This window comes from Pagrus pagrus (assembly GCF_965226575.1).
Source record: "Pagrus pagrus genome assembly, chromosome: 10".
In the NCBI taxonomy this organism is placed as follows: Eukaryota; Metazoa; Chordata; class Actinopteri; order Spariformes; family Sparidae; genus Pagrus; species Pagrus pagrus.
In genome coordinates this window covers 19,004,367-19,025,394 of record NC_140194.1, presented here as the reverse complement: position 1 = coordinate 19,025,394, position 21,028 = coordinate 19,004,367, and the positions used below count along the sequence as shown (strand labels likewise).

General features: G+C 38.7%; 1 protein-coding gene across 2 annotated transcripts in view; it reads left to right on the top strand.

Annotated features, from left to right (window-relative positions):
- The first annotated feature begins 521 nt into the window (after positions 1-521).
- ppip5k1b (diphosphoinositol pentakisphosphate kinase 1b) overlaps positions 522-21,028 on the top strand; it is a 52,182-nt gene continuing 31,675 nt past the window's right edge. For both annotated transcript variants that reach the window (XM_084363679.1, XM_084363678.1), the window contains exons 1-13: positions 522-725; positions 9,156-9,704; positions 11,662-11,857; positions 13,134-13,224; positions 13,726-13,811; positions 14,480-14,634; positions 15,074-15,175; positions 15,318-15,479; positions 16,721-16,842; positions 17,934-18,035; positions 18,329-18,415; positions 18,991-19,066; positions 19,489-19,598. In XM_084363679.1, coding sequence (XP_084219805.1) covers positions 9,540-9,704; positions 11,662-11,857; positions 13,134-13,224; positions 13,726-13,811; positions 14,480-14,634; positions 15,074-15,175; positions 15,318-15,479; positions 16,721-16,842; positions 17,934-18,035; positions 18,329-18,415; positions 18,991-19,066; positions 19,489-19,598 — 1,454 coding nt within the window. In that variant the 5' untranslated portion in view covers positions 522-725; positions 9,156-9,539. The remainder of the gene's footprint in view (positions 726-9,155; positions 9,705-11,661; positions 11,858-13,133; positions 13,225-13,725; positions 13,812-14,479; positions 14,635-15,073; positions 15,176-15,317; positions 15,480-16,720; positions 16,843-17,933; positions 18,036-18,328; positions 18,416-18,990; positions 19,067-19,488; positions 19,599-21,028) is intronic.

Genomic DNA, 21,028 nt, shown 5'->3' with positions numbered 1-21,028 from the left:
GTCAAAAACTGCCACAAAAATACCATATAGCCTATTAAGTATATGGATTTATTTGAAGAAAAAAAAACGGTGGCATCATGTAAACAAATTAGTATTTAAAGGGTTGAAATCCTGAATATGAATGAATATTTAGTAGTTATTATCAGGACTGATGCTGGTTGAAAAAATGCAACCCAGTGAAAGTTAAAGATTATATCAATATATAGTATTTTTATGGTAGTTATTGACCTGGAACATTTTTTGTACTCAACGTCATCTGAGTACATTTTTATTTTTGTATTTTTATCAGTTGCATGGAGGTTAAGTACAGCACTCGAGTACACTGTTTATTTTAGTATCTGATTATATCGAGGATCCGTGGCACAAAATCTTCCCTCTGCTGGTCAGTGAAACGTGCAGCGCTGCGACGCACACTCTGGCCGCTAGATGGCAGTGATGACGCAGCTTTAAAAAAACTAAACTTTCTGTGAAAAAACAAAAAAGGTGAAGAAAAAGAAAATGACGGAAGCCCGCAGTGGAGCAGCAGGCGGCGGCAGCAGCAGCAGCAGCAGCAGCTATCTGGCTAATCACCAGCAATGACCGGACGTGAACTTTAGCGAGTAGCTCACAACTTTACAGAGAGTAAAAAGAAACTAAAGCGAGGCGGCAGCAGCTTCCTCACAGTCGAGCTCAGTCGGGGAAACAAGGAAGTGAACAGCTGACTGACTTCCAGAGGGTTTCCGCCGGTAAGTCCCGTTCATGTTAACGCTTTCTGCTCCTCTCACGGCGTGGCTTTGAGCCCTGTGATAGTTGGATTTTGCTGTTGTGTCGGAGGAAATGGACAAAAGCAGGCAAGCTTTTAACGTTTTGTAACTTAGGTGTATCTGTCAGGAGTGCTGTGTGGTTAGCAGGACGACGCACTGATTTATTTAATCTGTTTTTTATGCAGTTTATTCCTCCAAGGAGCTAATTCTTACTACTGCACCTACAACTGACTCATTCATTGTGTTTACAGTGGTCTGAGACGAAGGTTGTGGCTCAAACAGGCTGCTGGACACCTGTGATGTGGTCCTAATATAGTGTGGTATCAACCAAGAGAGCAGGGGATATTTAATCAAAAACCTGAACTATCAGAGGGCGAAACTGGGAGTGTTTACATATTGTGTGTGTGTGTGTGTGTGTGTGTGTGTGGCTACTGAGGGTGGGAACATGTGTTCCTGCTTTATAAACTACCTTGCTCTCTGAACATTGACATTGTGATTTATAGCTGGTTAAGTCTATGAACTGTTAGTAAATAATGAACAATAACCAAATTACAGTCACAAATCTTTAAGCCAAGTCAGGTGACATCTTCAGATTGCTTTGTCTGATTGAAAGTTGTAAAAGCCCAAATATTCTCATATAAGACAACTAAAAGTAGTAAGGGACCCTAACAGAGAGCTGTTGCTGCGTTTACCTTAAAAATGATTTTTTTTTTAAATGATTGATTATCAAAATAGTTGCTCATTAAAGTTAATGTGTAAATTAAATTCATTTAAGCAAACCAGGGGAGATCTGACAAATGGTACAGTGCTGATGTGGAACTGTGGACAACAGATGACGAAAGACTTTATAGTTATAGTAATTATAATTTATAGTCTAAAATAACAGAAGACATACTTAAAATGTTGAGACAGTTTCAGAAGACTAAATCAAACATTAAAACAGAAATGCAGCATCAACAAAAATACTCTAAAACATGGCTCCATGTGAACCTTGCTGTCCAGTTTTAATAGGGGAATACTGATTATTATAATAGTAAATCCACCCTGTGAATGAGAAAATAACATAGAAATGAAAAGCCAAAACAAAAACCATAAACACTAGTGTAGTCTAACTAACAGGAAATGGAACAAACCATGAAAAAGTGATCACTGGTCAGTAGGGCTGCAACTCATGATTATTGCTAGTCTCAATTAATCTGTCAATAATTTTCTCGATTAATAGAGAAATATTATATATATGTATTTATAGATATTCAGTTTACTGTCATAGAGAAGGAAAGAAACCAGGAAAAGTTATCATTCAAGTTCGACTTTGTTGAAAAAAATCACTCCAATCGATCAGTTGATAATCAAAATAGTTGGTGATTGATTTAATAGTTGAGAATTAATTGATCATTGCAGCTCTGAACTGGTCACATTTTTTGTTTTCAGACTCTAGTAATCAAGAAAGCAAACAAACAAAAAAGTAGTTTACAGCTCTCTGAAGACCAATGCACGTATTGTAGGTCACTTTGTGCCGACAATAGTAACTGTTCAATAGGGCTGCTTAATTAATTGCAATATAATTAAAATCGCACTATGGCCAAGTGAAATATCCAAATTGAAAGAAACTGCAATTTTTAAATAATGATAAAAAAAAAGAGATGCCCTGGACTTTGAATCTTACTCTGCAGCTGTAAGAAAACATGTTTATTTAGTACAAACCACAACAGATGTCACATTGTCATGATTTTAATAGTTTTTTGAGTGAAAAGGTAAATTGTGATGCAAAAATGATCGTTCTCACTAATCGTGAATACTGTCGCAATCACAATATCTGACTTTTTGGACCATATTGTGCAGCCCTACTGTTAAATCAATCTAATATCATGAAGTACGATCAGTACATACAAAATTATTAGCCGCTGCTGTTATTTTGGAGAATATATTTATCGCTATGATCTCTACTTTTCTTCTCGATTCATTATTTAGCATGTTATGATGTTAAAATTGTCATCCGTGAAATTGTCTCCTATTTTAATATAAACCACATCTGCTATATCTAATACACATTGTTATCTATCTTGTTTATCCTCTGTTTTGTTGCTGCTGAGTCTCTGTGTTATCTGCTGCTGCAGCAGCCCAGATTCTCCTCGGGGATCCATTAAAGTTTCATTTTATTGTCACCCTGAAAGCTGTATAAAAGTTATTCATCAGTAGCTGAGAAGCAAGAGAATAAAGTCATGTATCTTTCAATGTTTCATAAATCATCCTGTGAAGCCGACAGAGGTTTAATCTCTTACAGTGAACAATGTTTGCGTTGATGAGTGAGAAATAATGGGTCTGTTTTCAGGGCCTGCTGTACACCAGCAAGCTTATTATGGTCTCTGTTTCCAGTGATGACAACAGTTTGTATTTGTAAACAAAGCCAATTTCTCGACAGCTCGCTGCATAATGAATTTACAAGCTTGTAGAGCTTGTAACTCCTGTTCTGCTGGTAGTTGTATCCTGATAACATTACCATCAGGTTATCTGACCCTTGGGGGAGATACAGTTTCAGGGCTGACGTTAGTGTCCAACCTCGATAACTTCAGCAGTAGCTAATAATAATAATTAACAGTTTTGTTAATGATTTAGTCTTGAAGTCTCTTCAGATAACAAGCTGCTCACTGGCTCTGCCTGACAGAAAAGTAGTGATACTGAGCTAAATGTTGACCTTTTTCACTGTAAAGGTCTCAGTTACAAACACATCATTATGTCATTCATAACTTCTTTTTCTCCATGATTGACAAGCAATCACTGTTGCCATTTGCATAGTGTGTCGTGATATTTCTCATTTGCTGTCTTATCAGAGAAATGATGGTGAATAGGAGCTAATGACAAGCTCCTCCCTCACCAGTCATAAACCCAACACAGTATTCCTGTGGTAGACAGTCTCAAAGGTTAAAAGCCTTTTATTGGAGCCGAGTTGTTGATCTCCAGACCTGCAGTGATGGTGGAGGTGACTCATCCATGGTCGAGGGCCCACAGGTGACAGCTGGGGATGTTTTTAATCAGCCTCCTAATTTATTCATGGGTGACACAGGGGTTTATTTTTGTGAAGGTGGGAGACAAGAGACAGTTTCACATAATGATTTTGTCTGTTTTCTCTGTCTGGCTCCTTTGTGTCTTCCTTCTGTTTTGTCCTCAGGGAAAGGGACATTAAGTCCTTCATGACTTTAATTGACCCTCATTTGTGTCTAAAAATTAACATCATCTCAACCGAGTCATGGGTGCAGCTTTGTGCCCTGAAATGAAATATGAAAGTCAGACATCCATAATACACTTGTGTCTTGAAGTTGTCCACAAGGGTCAGGAGTGGAAATAGTTAAAAAATCTTTGATATGGGTGTGAATACAATGCCTGCTTTTTTTCTGGGTGCATTAGTGTTTATCGTTGTCTAAAGAAGGACTATGAAGTCAGAGATCAAGGTAAATGCTTAAATGCAGAGCATGTAGAGCTGAAGTAGAAAAAACAATCATCAGCCAACCGACTGACGTAATGTCAGTTATACTGCAATATCTATCTGCAGTTTGCTAACATTAGCCACCACATGGTACTCATACTAGTCAAGACTGCAGCACAAAAACCCCTGAGTGTATACATTTGAGAAACGGTGCATTTTATTGCTCATAAATTCAACATCTTAAATGTACGAGGAAGACTGTGTAATTTCCTTTTTCAAAAGTCAGTCACATTTTAAAGGTGATTCCAGTGATTCAGTATCACACAGTCATTACGTTGAGTCACTTGCAAGAAAAAGATTTTAAAAATTGTCTTAATTGTAGCAGCAGAGGATGAGATATTCTGACTTCCAGTCAGCACAAATAAGGGCACCACTTCTTTTCAAACTGCTCCTTAAACCCAATGGTACAATAGAATTTTACAGGCTGGGATTTACAGATTGTTTATCATGTTCATCTTCTTGTTCTTTCATGTTCAGCATTTTTCAGCAAACTCCAAAAAACCCCACACAGGATTAAAAAAACACGTTCAATTTCATTTCGACAGAGATAGGGATGCACAATATTGAATATTTGCTTCTGATTGCAGAAAACATCAAGACTCTTCTGTAGAGGAATTAACAAATTATTATTCCTACTCTTGTGTCGTGATGGGGCACTTGCAGATGCAGACATACAATGCTTTTTAAAATGTACACATTCAATGGGCAAAATACAAAAACTACTTCCGGTTTGCCATGTCACTTTGGCGGAAATATTAATTTTGGCAGATGCCAATATTTGTATTTTTTAAGCCTTTAACGGCCGATACCGATGCTGTGCTGATATTATTGTTCATCGCTAGTCAGACATGTTTGTATCCTCTCCATCTGTACAACAGTGGTCTTTATAAGTCTTTATAAGTACCCACCATGGATAGCTTTAAGATGCAGATTGGGTGGTAGAGGATGGGGTGGGATAAAATATCATTATGGCAATATTTTGAATCCCTTTCTATGGCAATACGATTATTGCTACACTGGTGCAATATATAGATTTTTATTAAAACATGCAGGGGCTCTAAACAGCTTTCTCTGATAATTTGACTTACCAGAGTCACTACTTCACAACTCCTTGTGGTGTAAGTTTGATTGAAAAGAATTGAGACATAGTTGTATCCTGTTCTGCTTTCTGGCTATTTTACATTGCAATTACAGCTCACTTGGACATGGAAAATTTGCTTTCACTTTTGTATCGTACTCTTAATGTATTGTTAGATGATTGTCTTGCAATGTATCACAAAAATCGCTGTTATCGTGGGTATCGTGAATTGTATCATATAATGAGCCTGTACTTTTCTGGGGTAAATGTGGTTTCAGAGCAAAGTATAACTGTAGAAATTGTAATGGCGTTCAACATTGGACCAGCAGTGGTGTTGAGTCATGTGTAAGTGAAGCCCAAGAGTCTTGTGTCCCCTTACAGCCAATCATGACACCAGCTCAGTTCACTGCTGAAAGTCATTTTAATCTGTGAAGTATTTATTATCTATTTGAAATTAAATGTATCTTTAGATACATCTGGTGCTTCTAACCATCATGCAGTATTTACTTTATGTGTGCAGTGTTGGCTCGTCCTGCCAGTAGACTAAAGTTCATGCCCTTGGTGTAGTAAAGACAGAATAAACTCAGGCTCAGTGGTGCCTCCTCACAGCAGTTACATTATTTATCTCTGTTAGTGTTCTCCGACCCTGAGCCAGCAAGACGGACTTCCACTTAGTTTAGTGCGGCCTGTCATCGCCTCTGGGGTTAGTAATGATGAGTTATCTTTGGGTAGCGTATAGCTGGCTCATGGCACCCAATCCCCGTGCCTTGGCTCCACCCCTCAGTTCCTGTTTCGCCCCCTGCAGAAGAGGACATAGTTATTTCTGGGTACCAAGGTTAAGATGGGTCACATGCAAGATTCAGTTGAAGTATGTCCTGGCAGAAAGTCCAGGACACAGGAAGACCATGTCTGCTCTTTCACAGCCAGAACGTTCAAAGGTGCCAGTGAACTGATCCACACTGAATGTGAGTGGAAGTGACTTTAAATAAGTTCTCGCAGTCATTCAAAGACTGCATGGCATGCACAGTCGGCTCGTGGTATGTTGTGATATGATCTACCCATCTGTTTCTGGAGGCTTTTCCCCCCGAGTCAGCTGTTTGTTGTGGGTAGTGGGGTCAGGATGGCGGTAGTGGTGGTGGTGGTGGTGGTGGTGTTTGAAGGCAGGGGTGTTGGACTACACCGCTGAGACACATGAACTGTCTTGGCTGCATCTTCTGTTTTGTGGACATACTGCAGTACAGTGGCAAGTTTCTTCTTCTACCTTGGCTTCAATTCACACCTCGCTCTCAGTTACGAGGGATGACATAACAGCTTTGTGTCTTTATCCTGTTGTTTCGGATGAGATAACAGACAAGCAGTGACAACACACACACACCCATTATTTGGAAGCACTCGGGATGCAAATGTCTGTTTTAAATTTGGCTGCTGTTAAGTGTTGGATTTCTGCTAAGAGAAACATCATATCCTGATTAGATAATTGCTAAAAAGTGATCTTCAGATTGCATCTTTTATACAACCAACAGTCCAAAATCTGACAAAGAAAAGCAGCGAATCTTATAGTTGAAGAAGTTGGAAATGGAAATGGAAATTATTATCAAAATAGTTTGCGATTAATGTTCTTTCGATCAACCAATCATCATTGAATGGCATCAGCCTCTGTTAGCTTTGGTCTGTGTGTCATGATTTTGCAGATGATTGTTTGTTCATGTCTTCTCTGTAACTGAAAGTTGTTTCAAGGCATTAAGTGCTAGTACACTCAGGACAAAGTTTATTCTCCCTCTTTTCCACCCCATTTATAGCAGTGAGAGTAGGCTAAATATCAGAAACACTTAATGCAATACAGTCCAACAAAACCAAAAACCACACCCTGGAAAATGACCATAGAGTTGAATTAACGCTTCACTTAAACCGTTGTAACAGTAACTGATCTTTATGGTCTTCTTGATTAATGGATTTATTGCAGGACAGGCTAAGTGTAAAGACCGCAGCTGCGGTTCTTGCTCCATAGTTTGAGTTCTCTGATACAATCTATCAGATGTAATGTAGGTGCTAACTACAAACAACTCTGCCATCCCACCCTCTCATCAAGCTTACATAGTGCAGAAACAAATGATAGGTAGGCTATTACACGACACTGAACCATCAAAATGATTTAGAAGCTGTTATTTTATTGTAAAAAAGAAACTCACAACATATGACACCGAACAAAGTTCTCCTGCTGGGTGCTGTGGGAAATGAGAAGCCACATTGAAATAATAGGCTTAAACTCCATTGTTTGCCTTTCAAACTGTCATCACAGTAAAGACAGAGACAACAAACAGCAGCTCCCTTTGTTCCTCCAAAATGCCTCTGTGTAAAGGACTCTGGGAAGTTGAAATTGAAAAACGATTGCAGAAACAAGTTCAGTGTTGCATCATGTTGAGGAGCCAGCCGATGAGCAACAACTATAAACTGTATCGAAATAACAGCAGACAAACCCAACCAGGGTGCAGTATTCTTGACAAGGATCCAGAGATGTCATAATACATTTAAACAAAGAGTTTCTAGACTTTAATCTGCATCATTTCACATTGATTGAGCCATTATGTCATTCTGCGTTTTTCTTCAAAAGAAACTATGTCTGAGTGAGTCCACAGCGTTTAAATCACTGTCCTAACCTGGGAGCAACTGGGGAGGGAAAGTGACTTAATAAGTAACTCTAGATTTGATGTGTTTTAGTTTAGACAACTGGAGCCTTTGGGATATTCAGAGGAAATTCAGTTTGTGGGTATGATTGAATAATTAAGATAAAGATTTATATCTAAGAAGTTAAATGCAATCCAGAGTAATACGATCCACAGTCTGGCTCCTCTTCAAGCCAGCAGGATGAGCTTTTTTGGAAATGAAAGAAGCTGAAGTGTGGGTCATCTCACCTGTTAGAAGCTCTGACCAGGCTTAACTAACTGAATTAAAGCCTGGTCTGTATTTATGAAAATACCAGTAGTGAAAGGAGGTCCAGGGGCCGGCATGGACACCACTGGCTTTTAGTCGTTAGCATCAGCTTCACTAAATAAAGGCTGCAGACAGACGCTGAGCTGGACATTAGCTGGCTTGCTAAGTTATATGTCTTTGTCTTGTCTGTTGTTGCACTCTCTTGGTGTACAGCCAGTTGTCATGGTCTCTTGTTCAGGTTACAGCTGCTCGGCTTTACTTTTCTGATTTGTATGCAAGGCTTATGCAAATGTTGACTGCTGCATTGCAAATTTGTCTGAGCATGCATGTGTTACTTCGAGGCATATGTTTTCAAGACTTGACATTGTTATGACATGCAGAGTCTTGTTTGTAGTTTGCACTTAACATAACAACTAAATGTCTGAATGTAGGAAGGAACTATGGTGAAAAATAAATGTGCTAGGTTTTTATGCCACTGTGCCGGCGATGGCTGTGGCTGGAGGCATTATGTTTTTGAAAATGACAACTTTGACTTGAGAATGAACTTGTTTTTTCACTGTTACCTCATGTCTGTCCCATTGTCGTGAGTGACACATCTCGGGAACACCTGGAGGGATTGTTTCAAAATTTTGGACAAAACATTTTGCTGATATTGAGCTGTATATTGAGTTGTAATAATCCAGTTTCTACAGGAATCAATGAAGTTTTCCTTCTGTTGTGTAACAGCTGATCTAGCCTTGTTGTTAATCAGATGCACTATATTTATTAAAGTTGCACAGCTGTAACTAATGTTTCTCTGCAGTTACCAAATGTTTCTTAACTTGTCCAGTTTTACTCTTTTGTGTATCTGAAGGAATTGTTCTGATCTGGCTGCTTAACCTTGTTTTCATGTGTTATTTATTTACCTTTTTATTCCTAGGGTAAGGGAAACGGTGCACAGATGTTGACCCAGGGGATCCCTGTGTGAAGAAGCATCTCCAGACTGGAACATGTTATCTCTCAGAGCCAGAGCTCCTCTGTCCTGACACAGGGAGTTTTACAACCTGGATCTTGACTAATCTACCTCAACCCACGTGGAGTCCACTCTCTCTGTTCTACCTCTTAGGAAATCTACCACTGTTTTTCTACCTCAACTCATACTTGCACGCCCACAGACGCACATAGCTGTTATCAGCCCGCTCAGAAACACCAACAGGCCCTTCACTTTATCACAAGGCTTTCAGGTGTGACAGAGTTTACTGGGTTTCTTCCTGCTCAGCTGATTGAGGAGTCACCAAGCAGCCATGTTACAGAGGTGTTTGTGATGACCGAGCCCTGCGACGGGGAAGGACAGGGGCGGGATCAAAGAGACGTGCCTCGGTTTGTGCTTGGCTGCGAAGATGACGAACATGATTCGGGCCAAATGGAGACAGGCATGAAGAATGAGATGTATCGAGAGGAGGACATGGAGGATGATGAAGATGAGTCGGTAAGTGACAAGTGTTAATTCAGGTGTACACACAGCTGGTTGGTAAAGTTTTTAGGCGGGGTGCCTTATGGCTATAGGTGTTTTGGTTGTGACGTTTTAACATCGAAATGAATATATCACTCGTTTTTGTTTCAGTCACATTTGTCTATTAGAGTCTACGCATAGTATTATCAATGACTTATTAAGTAACTGTGAATCTACAGTGGAAAAAAGGGGATTTAATTTTGGAACAGGAAGCCAGAGCTGTGTCCATCTTGGGCAATAGGAAGTTAACAGGCCTGGAAATTTTAAAGAGGAAAGTTTTATTTGGAATTGGACAGTGGAAAAAAATAGGGACAGAAATATACAAAGGCTGGCGTGAGAACAATGCAGTAGATAAACAACTTTAAGGCATCTGCTCTGTTGTTAGTCCTGCAGCTATAAAAGGACTTTATGGTGGTGCTTCAGGCTGCTCGCTTACTTGATATGAGTCCCTCTCTCTTTGTCTCATAGACATTTTTGCCATTTAGCTGATGTTACATTGAGGAAGCAGGTAGCAGTTAAGTTCATGCTTTAGCTGTCAACACAGCCTCTGTGGCACAACAGCAACAATTTTCATACTTTAGAAATAAATATATTTCCATAAATCTGATAAAGTTTTAGCCCACAGACAAAGCAATACCTTTTTCCTGATTGTAGTAAGAAATGGGGACATAAACTCATGTCAGTCATGAACAATCTGATGGCAGTTTTAAAGAATCAATACACAGCTATCATCCTTCACAACTTTTGACAGAATTAAAAGTCTGCAGCAGCACTACTGGCCCTGAGAGGCTGTAAAGGTCATTACACACCGGAAACAATGTTAATGGATGAATACCACCACTAGTGAGGCCAAAGTGACCAACATTTCTTGTCGATAGAGTACATTTGAGATTGCACTTAATAAGAAAAACTGATGAAGTGTTGGTTGCACTGGATGAAAAGTCGAGGGATCACCGAAGTCAGTAGGATTTCTCTTTGTTTGGACTGACAAAAGGGTTTTTCCTCTCTGTAGTTCCCATTTCAGGACATATAAGCTTGTCAGACACAACTCTGCATTGGTAGACTCAGTTTTATCAGTCTAACTGTACTTTGTGGCTGAGGCTGGCATTAGCATTCAGCTCAAAGTGCATCTTACTATGGTGTTATCATGATAATGTCCTTCTTTTAGCATGTTAAGATGGCTACAGCTAGAATATAACATGGAAGTAACCAGACAAAGTTGGCACGCGAATGAGAAACCAGAATGTAATCAATTTGCAAATTAAGTGTGTTTTCCAACAAGGCTTTTATGAATTGTTCCTGAGCCCATGTAGTAATATCTTTCATACAATCATGTGTTTCACAACGTGTTGAAACTCTGAATGACTGAACCTTTCGAGAATGCCCCGTTCCAATCATGATCAGAATTAACAGATGTTTACTTGCTGAGGTAAAACATTGAATATGTTGTCTTTGAATTGTTTTCAATTGAGTATATGTCAAAAAGGATTAGCAAATTATCACATTATTTTTTATTTATGTTTAACCCAGCATTCTAACATTGATGCAGTCTGGGTTGTGGAAAGCTTTTGTCAATCAAATCAAATCAATTCAATTCAGTTTTATTTATATAGCCCGATCTGCACAGTGAACACATCCTCTTTCCTTAGACCCTCAATTTGAGTGAGGAAAAACTTGACACATTGACAAAAAAAACCCTTTTAACAAGGAAAATCAAATCAAATCAAATCAAAATCAAATCCTTTAAGAAAGAAACGGCTCTCAAACTCCACCACGTCAAATCAGATTGTCTATGCTGTCATGCTGTCTTTAAACTGCCCTCTACGTGCTTTCACATTGGCACATGCTGTCAGTTGTCATTACCCTTGTCTCACTTGTCATCTCCCTTCATCTTTCCCTTCTCTACCCTGATCTTCTCCGTCCTCTCCACTAGCCACCAGAGCGACAGATTGTGGTCGGCATCTGTGCCATGATGAAGAAGTCCAAGTCAAAGCCCATGACTCAGATCCTGGAGCGCCTTTGTAAGTTTGACTACATCAACGTGGTCATCTTTCCTGAGGAGGTGATCCTGGAGGAACCTGTGGAGAAATGGCCCCTCTGCGACTGCCTTATCTCCTTCCACTCTAAAGGTACAAAAAACTTGCAAACAAGTCAAAAACATCCTACTGCATGAGGGGAAACAGTGACAGGGGTGGAAGGGAAGTGAGGTCTGGCTTTTTAAGTGCAAGGTTGGAGAGTTCACCATGTTTTGCATATCCTCCTGATAAATTCTCAGCTGCTTTAAGCTGTCCACATGAACCCTTGTCATCCCGCAATTACATAATGCTTTTCCATAAATAATATGTACTATGATAAATATTTTAATGTTTTGAACCACAAATTAGTCAACAAGGAAAAAGTTTGAAAAGCCCTAATCTTGCCTCAGATCTCATCTGAGGATTAGATAATTGTTTTTAAAAATGGGGGAAAAGATTGCAGCGACACGTAGTAACTATGTCACAGTAATAAATAATCTGCATCTGTTGAGTAAATTAAATGTTCTGTGTTCCCCTGGGAAATATCAGTACCTAAAAAGCCCAGCCATATTTTAGAGAGTTTGCCAGGTTGTGTCAGGTTGTCTGGCAGCAGCCAGTAACAGTTTATGGGAACTGTGGGATTGGAAACATCTATTTAAGGCCTGTAATTATTTTTGTTTCTCAGCTGACCGAGTGTGGTTTACAAAAGCAGAGCTAGATGAACAGGATCAATCCACTTTCCCATGTATACAGTATGCCTTCTGTCTTAAATGAACACGTTGCAGCACACTTAATCACATTACAGCTCAGACATTAGCAGCAGTTTATGTTTTGAGTTTTGTTTATGTATAAAAGCAGTCAAGTACAAACAGCAAAGGATGAAACCACTTTTAGATTTATATACTGTACGTATGTTTATACACAATTTAAGTCATGTTTCCCTCTGACATCTGTCTCTCAGTTTGTGTTTGAGTTTCACACGGGACTGTTTTTCCCTTTCTGTTTTTAAAAGAATGAGATTTTTAGATATTTGATCCAAATATATATAATAATATTTGGTCCTGTGTTTTTATTATTATTGGACAGTAGTGCAAAAAAAACAACTCATATTTCCGAAAATTATTTCTTTAGGACATCTCTGTCTCGTGTGTTTTTATGCATGAGAAACTTTTAATATGTGCCAATACGTCTCCAAGTAGTTAGACAACTGTATTTAAATAACCTATCCTGTGGAATATAGGCTCAGTCACTACTGTGTCAAATGATCAGGCAACAAATAATAAAGCAGAAAATCATGATCACTTCGATTTGTTGTCAATGCTGGTTGAGCTTGGATTGATGACGAAACTGTTTGAGCTTATACAGTTTTTAATCACATGACATCTTTCAGGTTTCCCTCTGGACAAAGCTGTGGAATACGCCAAACTCAGGAATCCACTGCTCATTAATGACCTCAACATGCAGTATTTCATACAGGACAGGTACGGTTTGAACAAACACAAACAGAGTTGAGGGGTATCAAAAAAGAAGGCTTCACACATTAGTATGAACAGGCTCAGTGACTGACTGAAGTAGCCAAAGTCGTCAGTCAGCTACTTTTTGGCAGCTTTGGCCAAATCAGTTTTAAATAGCTCAACATCACATTGCCTGAGGGGCTTTACAATCTGTACAATGAATGATGCCTTTATGTCCTTAGACGCTCAATTCAATGAAACCCTAAAATGTTTAACAGTGAAAAGAAAACGGAAGAAACCTCAGGAAGAGCCACAGAGGAGGGATCCCTCTCCCAAGAAGTAGACATAAATAAAAACAATCACATGATGAAAATCAAATAACATGATTGTTGTTTCTACATAACTTACACAGTATACCTTATTCCTGTGTTACTGCCTCACCCTACTAACACACACACACACACACATAGACGCATTATGGTTTTCAATTTTGGGTATTGTTTATAATGGTGTTTGATTCCCTGTCAGGAGGGAAGTGTACCGGATCCTACGGGAAGAGGGCATTGACCTACCTCGTTATGCCGTGTTAAACCGAGACCCCGACAATCCTGAGGGTGAGTAAGACGTCTTATTTTGTGTGAACCCTCTGATTTATGATAACAAACTAAAACGAAGCCATCAGTTCCATGTAAAATGTATCTGTTGACACATCTGTGGTATATGGCAGCATACAGGGCATCAATTACTTTATAATATATTGATATTTTTCACTGTTAAGAACCAGAAACTAAATCACAAGTAGAATTTTCTGAACTGGATGCAGCCGAATCTGTTTGTCTACCACTGTTTTTTGTCTCCTCCTCATACAATTATGTAACTTTGATAACAAATATTTGACATTAACAATAATAAAGTGCAGTTTATTTATTCAGTTTTGCTGCCATTTTGGCCTCATGCTTTTTAAGTAAATAGATTGTGTATCTTACTAGATTTCCTGGTTAAATAAAGGATAACTAATTACATACATATCTAATGGATTTATTGTATGAGTGGATGTGAAAGGCTCAGTTTTAGTGTTTTGTGAATGCAGCACCACAGTTAAAGACAACTAGTAACCAACGAGTTAATGGTTCAAATCCCAGATCAGCAGGGAGATTTGATAATTTGTTCAATTAATAAACTTACTTGTGCGTTTCCCTCATCTTTAGCATCACTGTTGTTTTAACTTTTCTGTTTTAGCAAGTTTTCCTGGTAAAATTATTTTAAAACATCCCCTGTGCAGAGTGTAACCTGGTGGAAGGGGAGGACCATGTCGAGGTGAATGGGGAGGTGTTCCCCAAACCATTTGTGGAGAAACCTGTGTGTGCCGAGGACCACAATGTCTACATATATTACCCCACATCTGCTGGAGGAGGCAGCCAGAGACTCTTCAGAAAGGTAGCTGTCACTAGAGCTGGACGCTAATATTGCCCTTTTTGGATATTTGTTCTTTGGTTAGGTATTCGGTTTCGATTTTGGGATTCGGTTATACAATTTTTTGCTTGTTGTTGTTTCTATAGACTAACCTATCTAAATATAGACTATCAATAAAGGCCAAATGTAAAATAGCTGCTATTATGTTACAAAAAATACATACTGCCTGTAACAGGGTTTCCCATACATTCATGCCTTGGTGTCAGCTTGCTGCAATATCAAAATTGGCCACCACATATTGATTTTTTATTTTCAGAGCTGTGCTTTCTCTCTGCATGCAATAAAGACAAGCCTGGGTCGAAGCTAACGGCATAAATGGAGAAAAAGTTGGGTAATAAGCGTTTTATTTACAGTTTTTACATGCGTTTGAATTCTTCTTTGTCTCTCTGCCTCTTTATTGTAGATAGGGAGTCGGAGCAGTGTGTACTCCCCAGAGAGCAGCGTACGAAAGACTGGATCCTACATATATGAGGAGTTCATGCCCACAGATGGTACTGATGTGAAGGTACTGTGCAACTGTGGTCATCGATGGAAATGTTTTAGTTTAAACAAATTTTACACCCGTCACTCCTGCTGATAAGTCATGCAGTTGACCCCTTTGTTTGTTTGTGTGTCTTCTGCCTGTGTGTGTGTTTCTGGACCATCAGGTTTACACTGTGGGTCCAGACTACGCCCATGCAGAGGCCCGGAAATCCCCTGCCCTGGATGGAAAGGTAGAACGGGACAGTGAGGGGAAGGAGATCCGCTACCCAGTCATGCTGACCTCCATGGAGAAACTAGTGGCCCGCAAAGTCTGCCTGGCCTTCAAGGTAAACTTAGTCATCATGAAGATATAATGCAGCAAAGAAAAGACCCAAGTTTGAGATATTCAGGAATCTTGCCTTTATTTTTTTAAACCTGCATTATTTCTGGGTTTGTGATCCTTCTCATATCCTTATAAATTGCTGCCAAAGCCCAAAACTCAGCCATCTTTTTTATGTGCCGTAGTCCATTTGTAGTTAACACAAACATTGCATCAGCTTGTGTTTAGTAAGTCCTTGTGCTTTCAGCTCATTAAAAACCATCTTTGAGTTGGGAGAAAATCTCTTAAACCAAAAAACTGTAAACACAGAGAGTTGCGGAGCCACCAAAATATTCACAATGGTTGATATTTATTTGTTTTACATGAAAATTAAATATAAAAATGTCTTCATATAAATATGTTTGGTGAATGGGAGGCACCGGAAGCATTTTTTTCTGAATTCTGCTACGGTGACAGTTATTCGTGTGAAGACCAACATTATACAGCGCTATAATCAGCAAACATTAAGCAAATGGGGAAGATCTCTGGTGCTGACTGCATTAAAACCCATAGCTCGATATGGATGACTCAGTGAATTCAGAAATGACACTGGACTCCCAACAAACAAATAAAGTGGACTGCTACACAAGGCACGGAAAATAAATTATTCATATGTACATTGTATTTTAAGTACAGCTCCTTATGTTATTATTCCTTTTGTGTATCACAGTGTTCCCAAAGGCAAGTTGATTTAAAGATAATGAGTCCCACAGAAAGTGTTACTCACCAAACAAATACTTCTAGTAGCACCGAAAGCCTCATAAATACAAACCTGTGGCTAATTAACATTTATACAGTTACAGATATAAAATATCTGTTATTAAGCTGCTGTTTAAACGTGCTATATGACCTGCAGAAATGTAATGTTTCATTCCTAATTTAAAAAGGGTCAGTCGGTTTTTTGTTGTTCTCCTATCACAGAATAAGTGAGGTCCACATATAGATAATATGATGTGCAACTTATTTTATTTTGTTCTTTAGGGAACAAGAAGCAAATAAACTTTAAAAATCTTTCTTCATTGTGAGGTTTTTTTATGCAGCCTCAAAATCTTCAAAATGGCGACAGTGCATCAGTGTTTTTCCACTTGGATGATGAGATGCTTTATGTCAAAAAGTGGAGCTATGACCTGCCTTTTCTTGTTTCCCTCTCCACATAGTGGCTAACATCTCTATGAAGTGTCTAAATATATGATTTGTGTGTGATTTTAGCAAACAGTATGTGGGTTCGACCTGCTCAGAGCCAATGGCCACTCCTTCGTCTGTGACGTTAATGGCTTCAGCTTCGTCAAAAACTCCATGAAGTACTACGACGACTGTGCCAAAGTTCTCGGGTAAGTGACATCAACTTACACACGATTAAATATTGACCTTTAACTTTCTTGAAGGACAAACAGATTCAGTGAGTAAAACCCAAAAATAAAAAAACTCAACTAGAGAAATGTCTTTCTAAGTTTTGATCACAATCTTGCAAACAGACAAAACAGAAAACAAACATGTACGGATTCAGTTTGTCAACAAATACTGTGTGATAAAACTATATAGTTGTTGCTGCCAGTAATGAAAATAATGGACACCAGAATTTTGTCAAACCAAAGCCGTAAACAATATTGCAAAAATATCAGAACAAGTCTCTAATTTATGATAAACATGTGGATGAATGCATGAAGAAAGACATTTCTTCTTCTTATTTCCTGTATAACCTGATGTTTCTAGCATTATTGTACTTTTTAAAGTAAATATTGCCTTGAAGCTGTCACGTTGTAATTCATCTAAAGCTCTGGACAGCTCTGACGATCCCGTTGTCAGCTTTACATCTTGGTTTGTTTCTGATTTATTACCTCTCCTTCTAGGAAACATAACTGAAGCTTTACGACCAAAGACTCATAAATTTTCCAAATAAAAAGACAGGAGATACAACTTCCTCTCTAGTAATGGATACTAGCATGAACATGGAATTTCTTAGAGGCACATAACAGAAAGGTGCACTGTGCAAATGAAAAGTTGATATAAATATGTAAAATTGTATATTTTGGATATATTTGATTTGTGTTATCAGAGCTGCATCATCTCTGCAGCAACTTAGTACCGGTAGTTAGTTTAAGTAAAAACAAACATTGTGTTTGGTCCATGCCTTTTAGATTATCTTAATCAGCAAATGTTTTGCTTGAAAATTGACTGTCATCAAAATGGTTGGTGATTAATTGTCCTTCGATCAATTAATCATTGCAGCTGTTCATATAACATATCTTAAATCTGGGACTAAACTTTAAATCAAAATATTAAAATTAAACTGATTGACACAACAAGGAGCCAGCAGAATGGATGTCATGTTTACCTGTGAAATTTACTTTTTAACCTGATATAAATGCTTTTAATGTTTAGCACCTTTGAGCCTGTTGCTCACTTTTCTCTGCCTCACCAGGAACATGGTGATGAGGGAGTTAGCCCCCCAGTTTCACATCCCCTGGTCCATCCCCATGGAAGCTGAAGACATCCCCATTGTCCCAACAACCTCAGGAACCATGTAAGTGCTTAAAAACAAAATATCCCCAATCTGATCTTGATTATGTCAGTTTCTAAATGGACACTCGTGGTCAACACACGAAGTCACTGAAAAACAACCCTCACACATTAGCACAGAAGGACTCTGGACTACAGACTCACTGACATCCTAACACAATCAGACTCTCACAAAATCTCAAATCTCCTTAATCTCTGCAGTTGGAAAAAGTCTTCGTGGAGTTTTTTTGGGATAAAGAAATAACAAGTGTCTGCTGCAATTAAAAGTTGCCCTGTCCTCTCCTCTTCCTTATTCAGGATGGAGCTGCGTTGTGTTATTGCAATCATCCGCCACGGAGATCGCACACCGAAGCAAAAGATGAAAATGGAGGTCCGACATCCTCTGTAAGTCTCTCTTAGCATTAAGGTGTCGCTCCCTCTTTCTGTCTTTCTCTCACCCTCCTTCTGTTTCAGATCTGTCAAATGTTTGGTCTGTTTTACAACAACATTGTACAGTTTACATCATCTAACTTCAAAATACTGGATGAAAAGATTAAGGTGTGAGAGGTGTGAGGTCAGAACGTCTATTCTCACAATCAACAGCTACTTTTATCTTATATTCTGCTCTACACAGTTCAAGGAAATGCTTCACTGTTTGTTGTTTACACACTGACGATACAGACCTCAATCTCTAATCTGTTTCATTCATTTTAACATTTTGATTTTTATTAGTCTGTTTCACAGAGATGTGCAGGTTGTAACAGTGTTATTTTTCGGCAAAAACTGCCTTCTCATCTCTTCCCTGCTGCAAATTTTAAGGGAATAATAACAACTCAAACAACTCCAAGCCTGTTTCTTCTTACTCACTTATTTTTACAAATGAATTAGCATATCAAATATGTTTGACTTTAAAATGTTGCCTTTATCCAGTGTAACTGTTTCTCTTAATCCTGCTGTTTTATTCTGTTCGTCTTGCACAGGTTCTTTGAGCTGTTTGAGAAGTATGGAGGCTACAAGTCAGGAAAGCTGAAGCTGAAGAAGCCAAAACAGCTACAGGTGAGTGAGATTTACTTTAATCTCTCGGTCTGCCCCTTTCCCACGCTCCTTCTCCTCTATTTATTTTAATTATTATTTATTTTTTTTGGATACTGAATCCCTTTAAGAAAATAGGGAGTGTAAGAGAGCAGTTACATTTACACGTATCAAGCAATATAATTACTGTTATTTGGGATAACAAAACATAATTGTTAAGTTGTCTAAATATTTATACTTAGCTGTCCAGTTCCCCTCCCACACTGTATTCATCCTGTCACCGTATGAAACAATTTATGAAAAACTTTTGAAGCTACCATCTTCACATTCAGTTTTGTCTTTGACGTCATGTTCAGTCGGGACATTTGCAGATGTTCCAGTGTGTGTTTAGTCTGCCAAGTAAAAGATAACAGTCAAATTAAGGATAAGTGCCTCTGTGTTTCCAGGAAGTGCTGGATATCGCCCGCCTGCTGCTGGTTGAACTGGGCCAGCACAATGACTGTGAGATCGAGGAGAAGAAATCTAAACTGGAGCAACTCAAGACCGTCCTGGAGATGTGAGTGACGTCTCACATCAAACACACACACAGGCACTCTCTCACAAACGCACAACATCAGTCATCGTCCTCCTGTTTCCTGCCATCATCATTCATCAGCAGTCATCTACTGGCTTCATCTTCCAACACTTCACCAGGGTCCAATCATTTGTACTCGTACTGACATAAAGACACGTGATTACCTTGATTCACTCCCTCCCTCTTGAGTCTCTAACTTTCATTATCTTTATCTCTTCTTCCCTCCTCTGTCTCTCTTTTCTCCTGCCCACTCTTCCCTCCTTCTTTCTCTCCAAAAGGGAATCCAGCTTGAATGACACTCAGTACGCACCCTCTCCCTTCTCACTTTAAAGGATGAGGTTTTACCCACCTCCTTTTCGTTAGTCTACTTAGACTGTGTGTACAGAATATTAGGAAAACCATTTCCTTATCTTACCCATTTCAGGTGACTGTAGATGAAAGCAGTGTTCAGTTACATCCATTAAAATTGCAGATGAAAGGGTATGAAACAGGGTGAAGATTAGGTTTAAAAACAGCTTGGCAGGATTAGAAATTTGAATTAGTATTTGGAGGGTATTCCTGATATTTTGTACACTGAGTTGGATCATTTTCATTAACATCCATTCATGTTTATCCATTAACACTGGACACACACACAGTCAAATGTCTCTGATGATTTCACTGTGTTTACTTGTGTGTAAATCAGTGTGTGCTGTGCTACTTTGTGTGCATGCCGTTCTTACCACATATCAAGTGGACTCTAAATCTCCTAATGGCTTCCTTCCTCCTGCCGTTCATCACCGTTTACACTTGTTTTAGTGATCTGCTGGTGCTATTCTCCATAGAGACTGGAGTCAGTGCAACAGCAAAATAATCTGGAAACTTTAGATTTTCAAGAAATGCGTGGTTCAAAACAACAAGAAAAAATATTCCTCTGTTAATAGGAAAAAGCACTTTATTTGAAGGCATGTGCATAACGATGACTTGACACGTGTCATGAAGAGTCTTTATGAATGTTGTCATAAGTATCATTCAGTCAATTGATAACTCAGAAACGCACCATGGTAATTTTTTCAAATTTAGTATAAATGTTCCCTATGACTCACGGCCTAACTGATTAGATTGTGATAGTGAACGCTATATTTCTTGAAGGAATTGTGAGAGTATCTTCAAATTATGTACAAATGTCCACAAAGACTCAAGGATGAACTGATTAGAATTTGGAGGCCAAAGGTCAGAGGTGAAGGTTGCTGTGACCTCACAAAACACATTTTGGTTGTAACTCAAGAATTCATATCATAATTTGACATAGAAATGTCCAATAGGATAAAATGATGAAATGATGACATTTGATATCCAAAAGATCAAAGATTAAATGCACTTTGACATCATATTACTCTGCAAAAAAAGTTCTGGCCATTATACAATGCCAC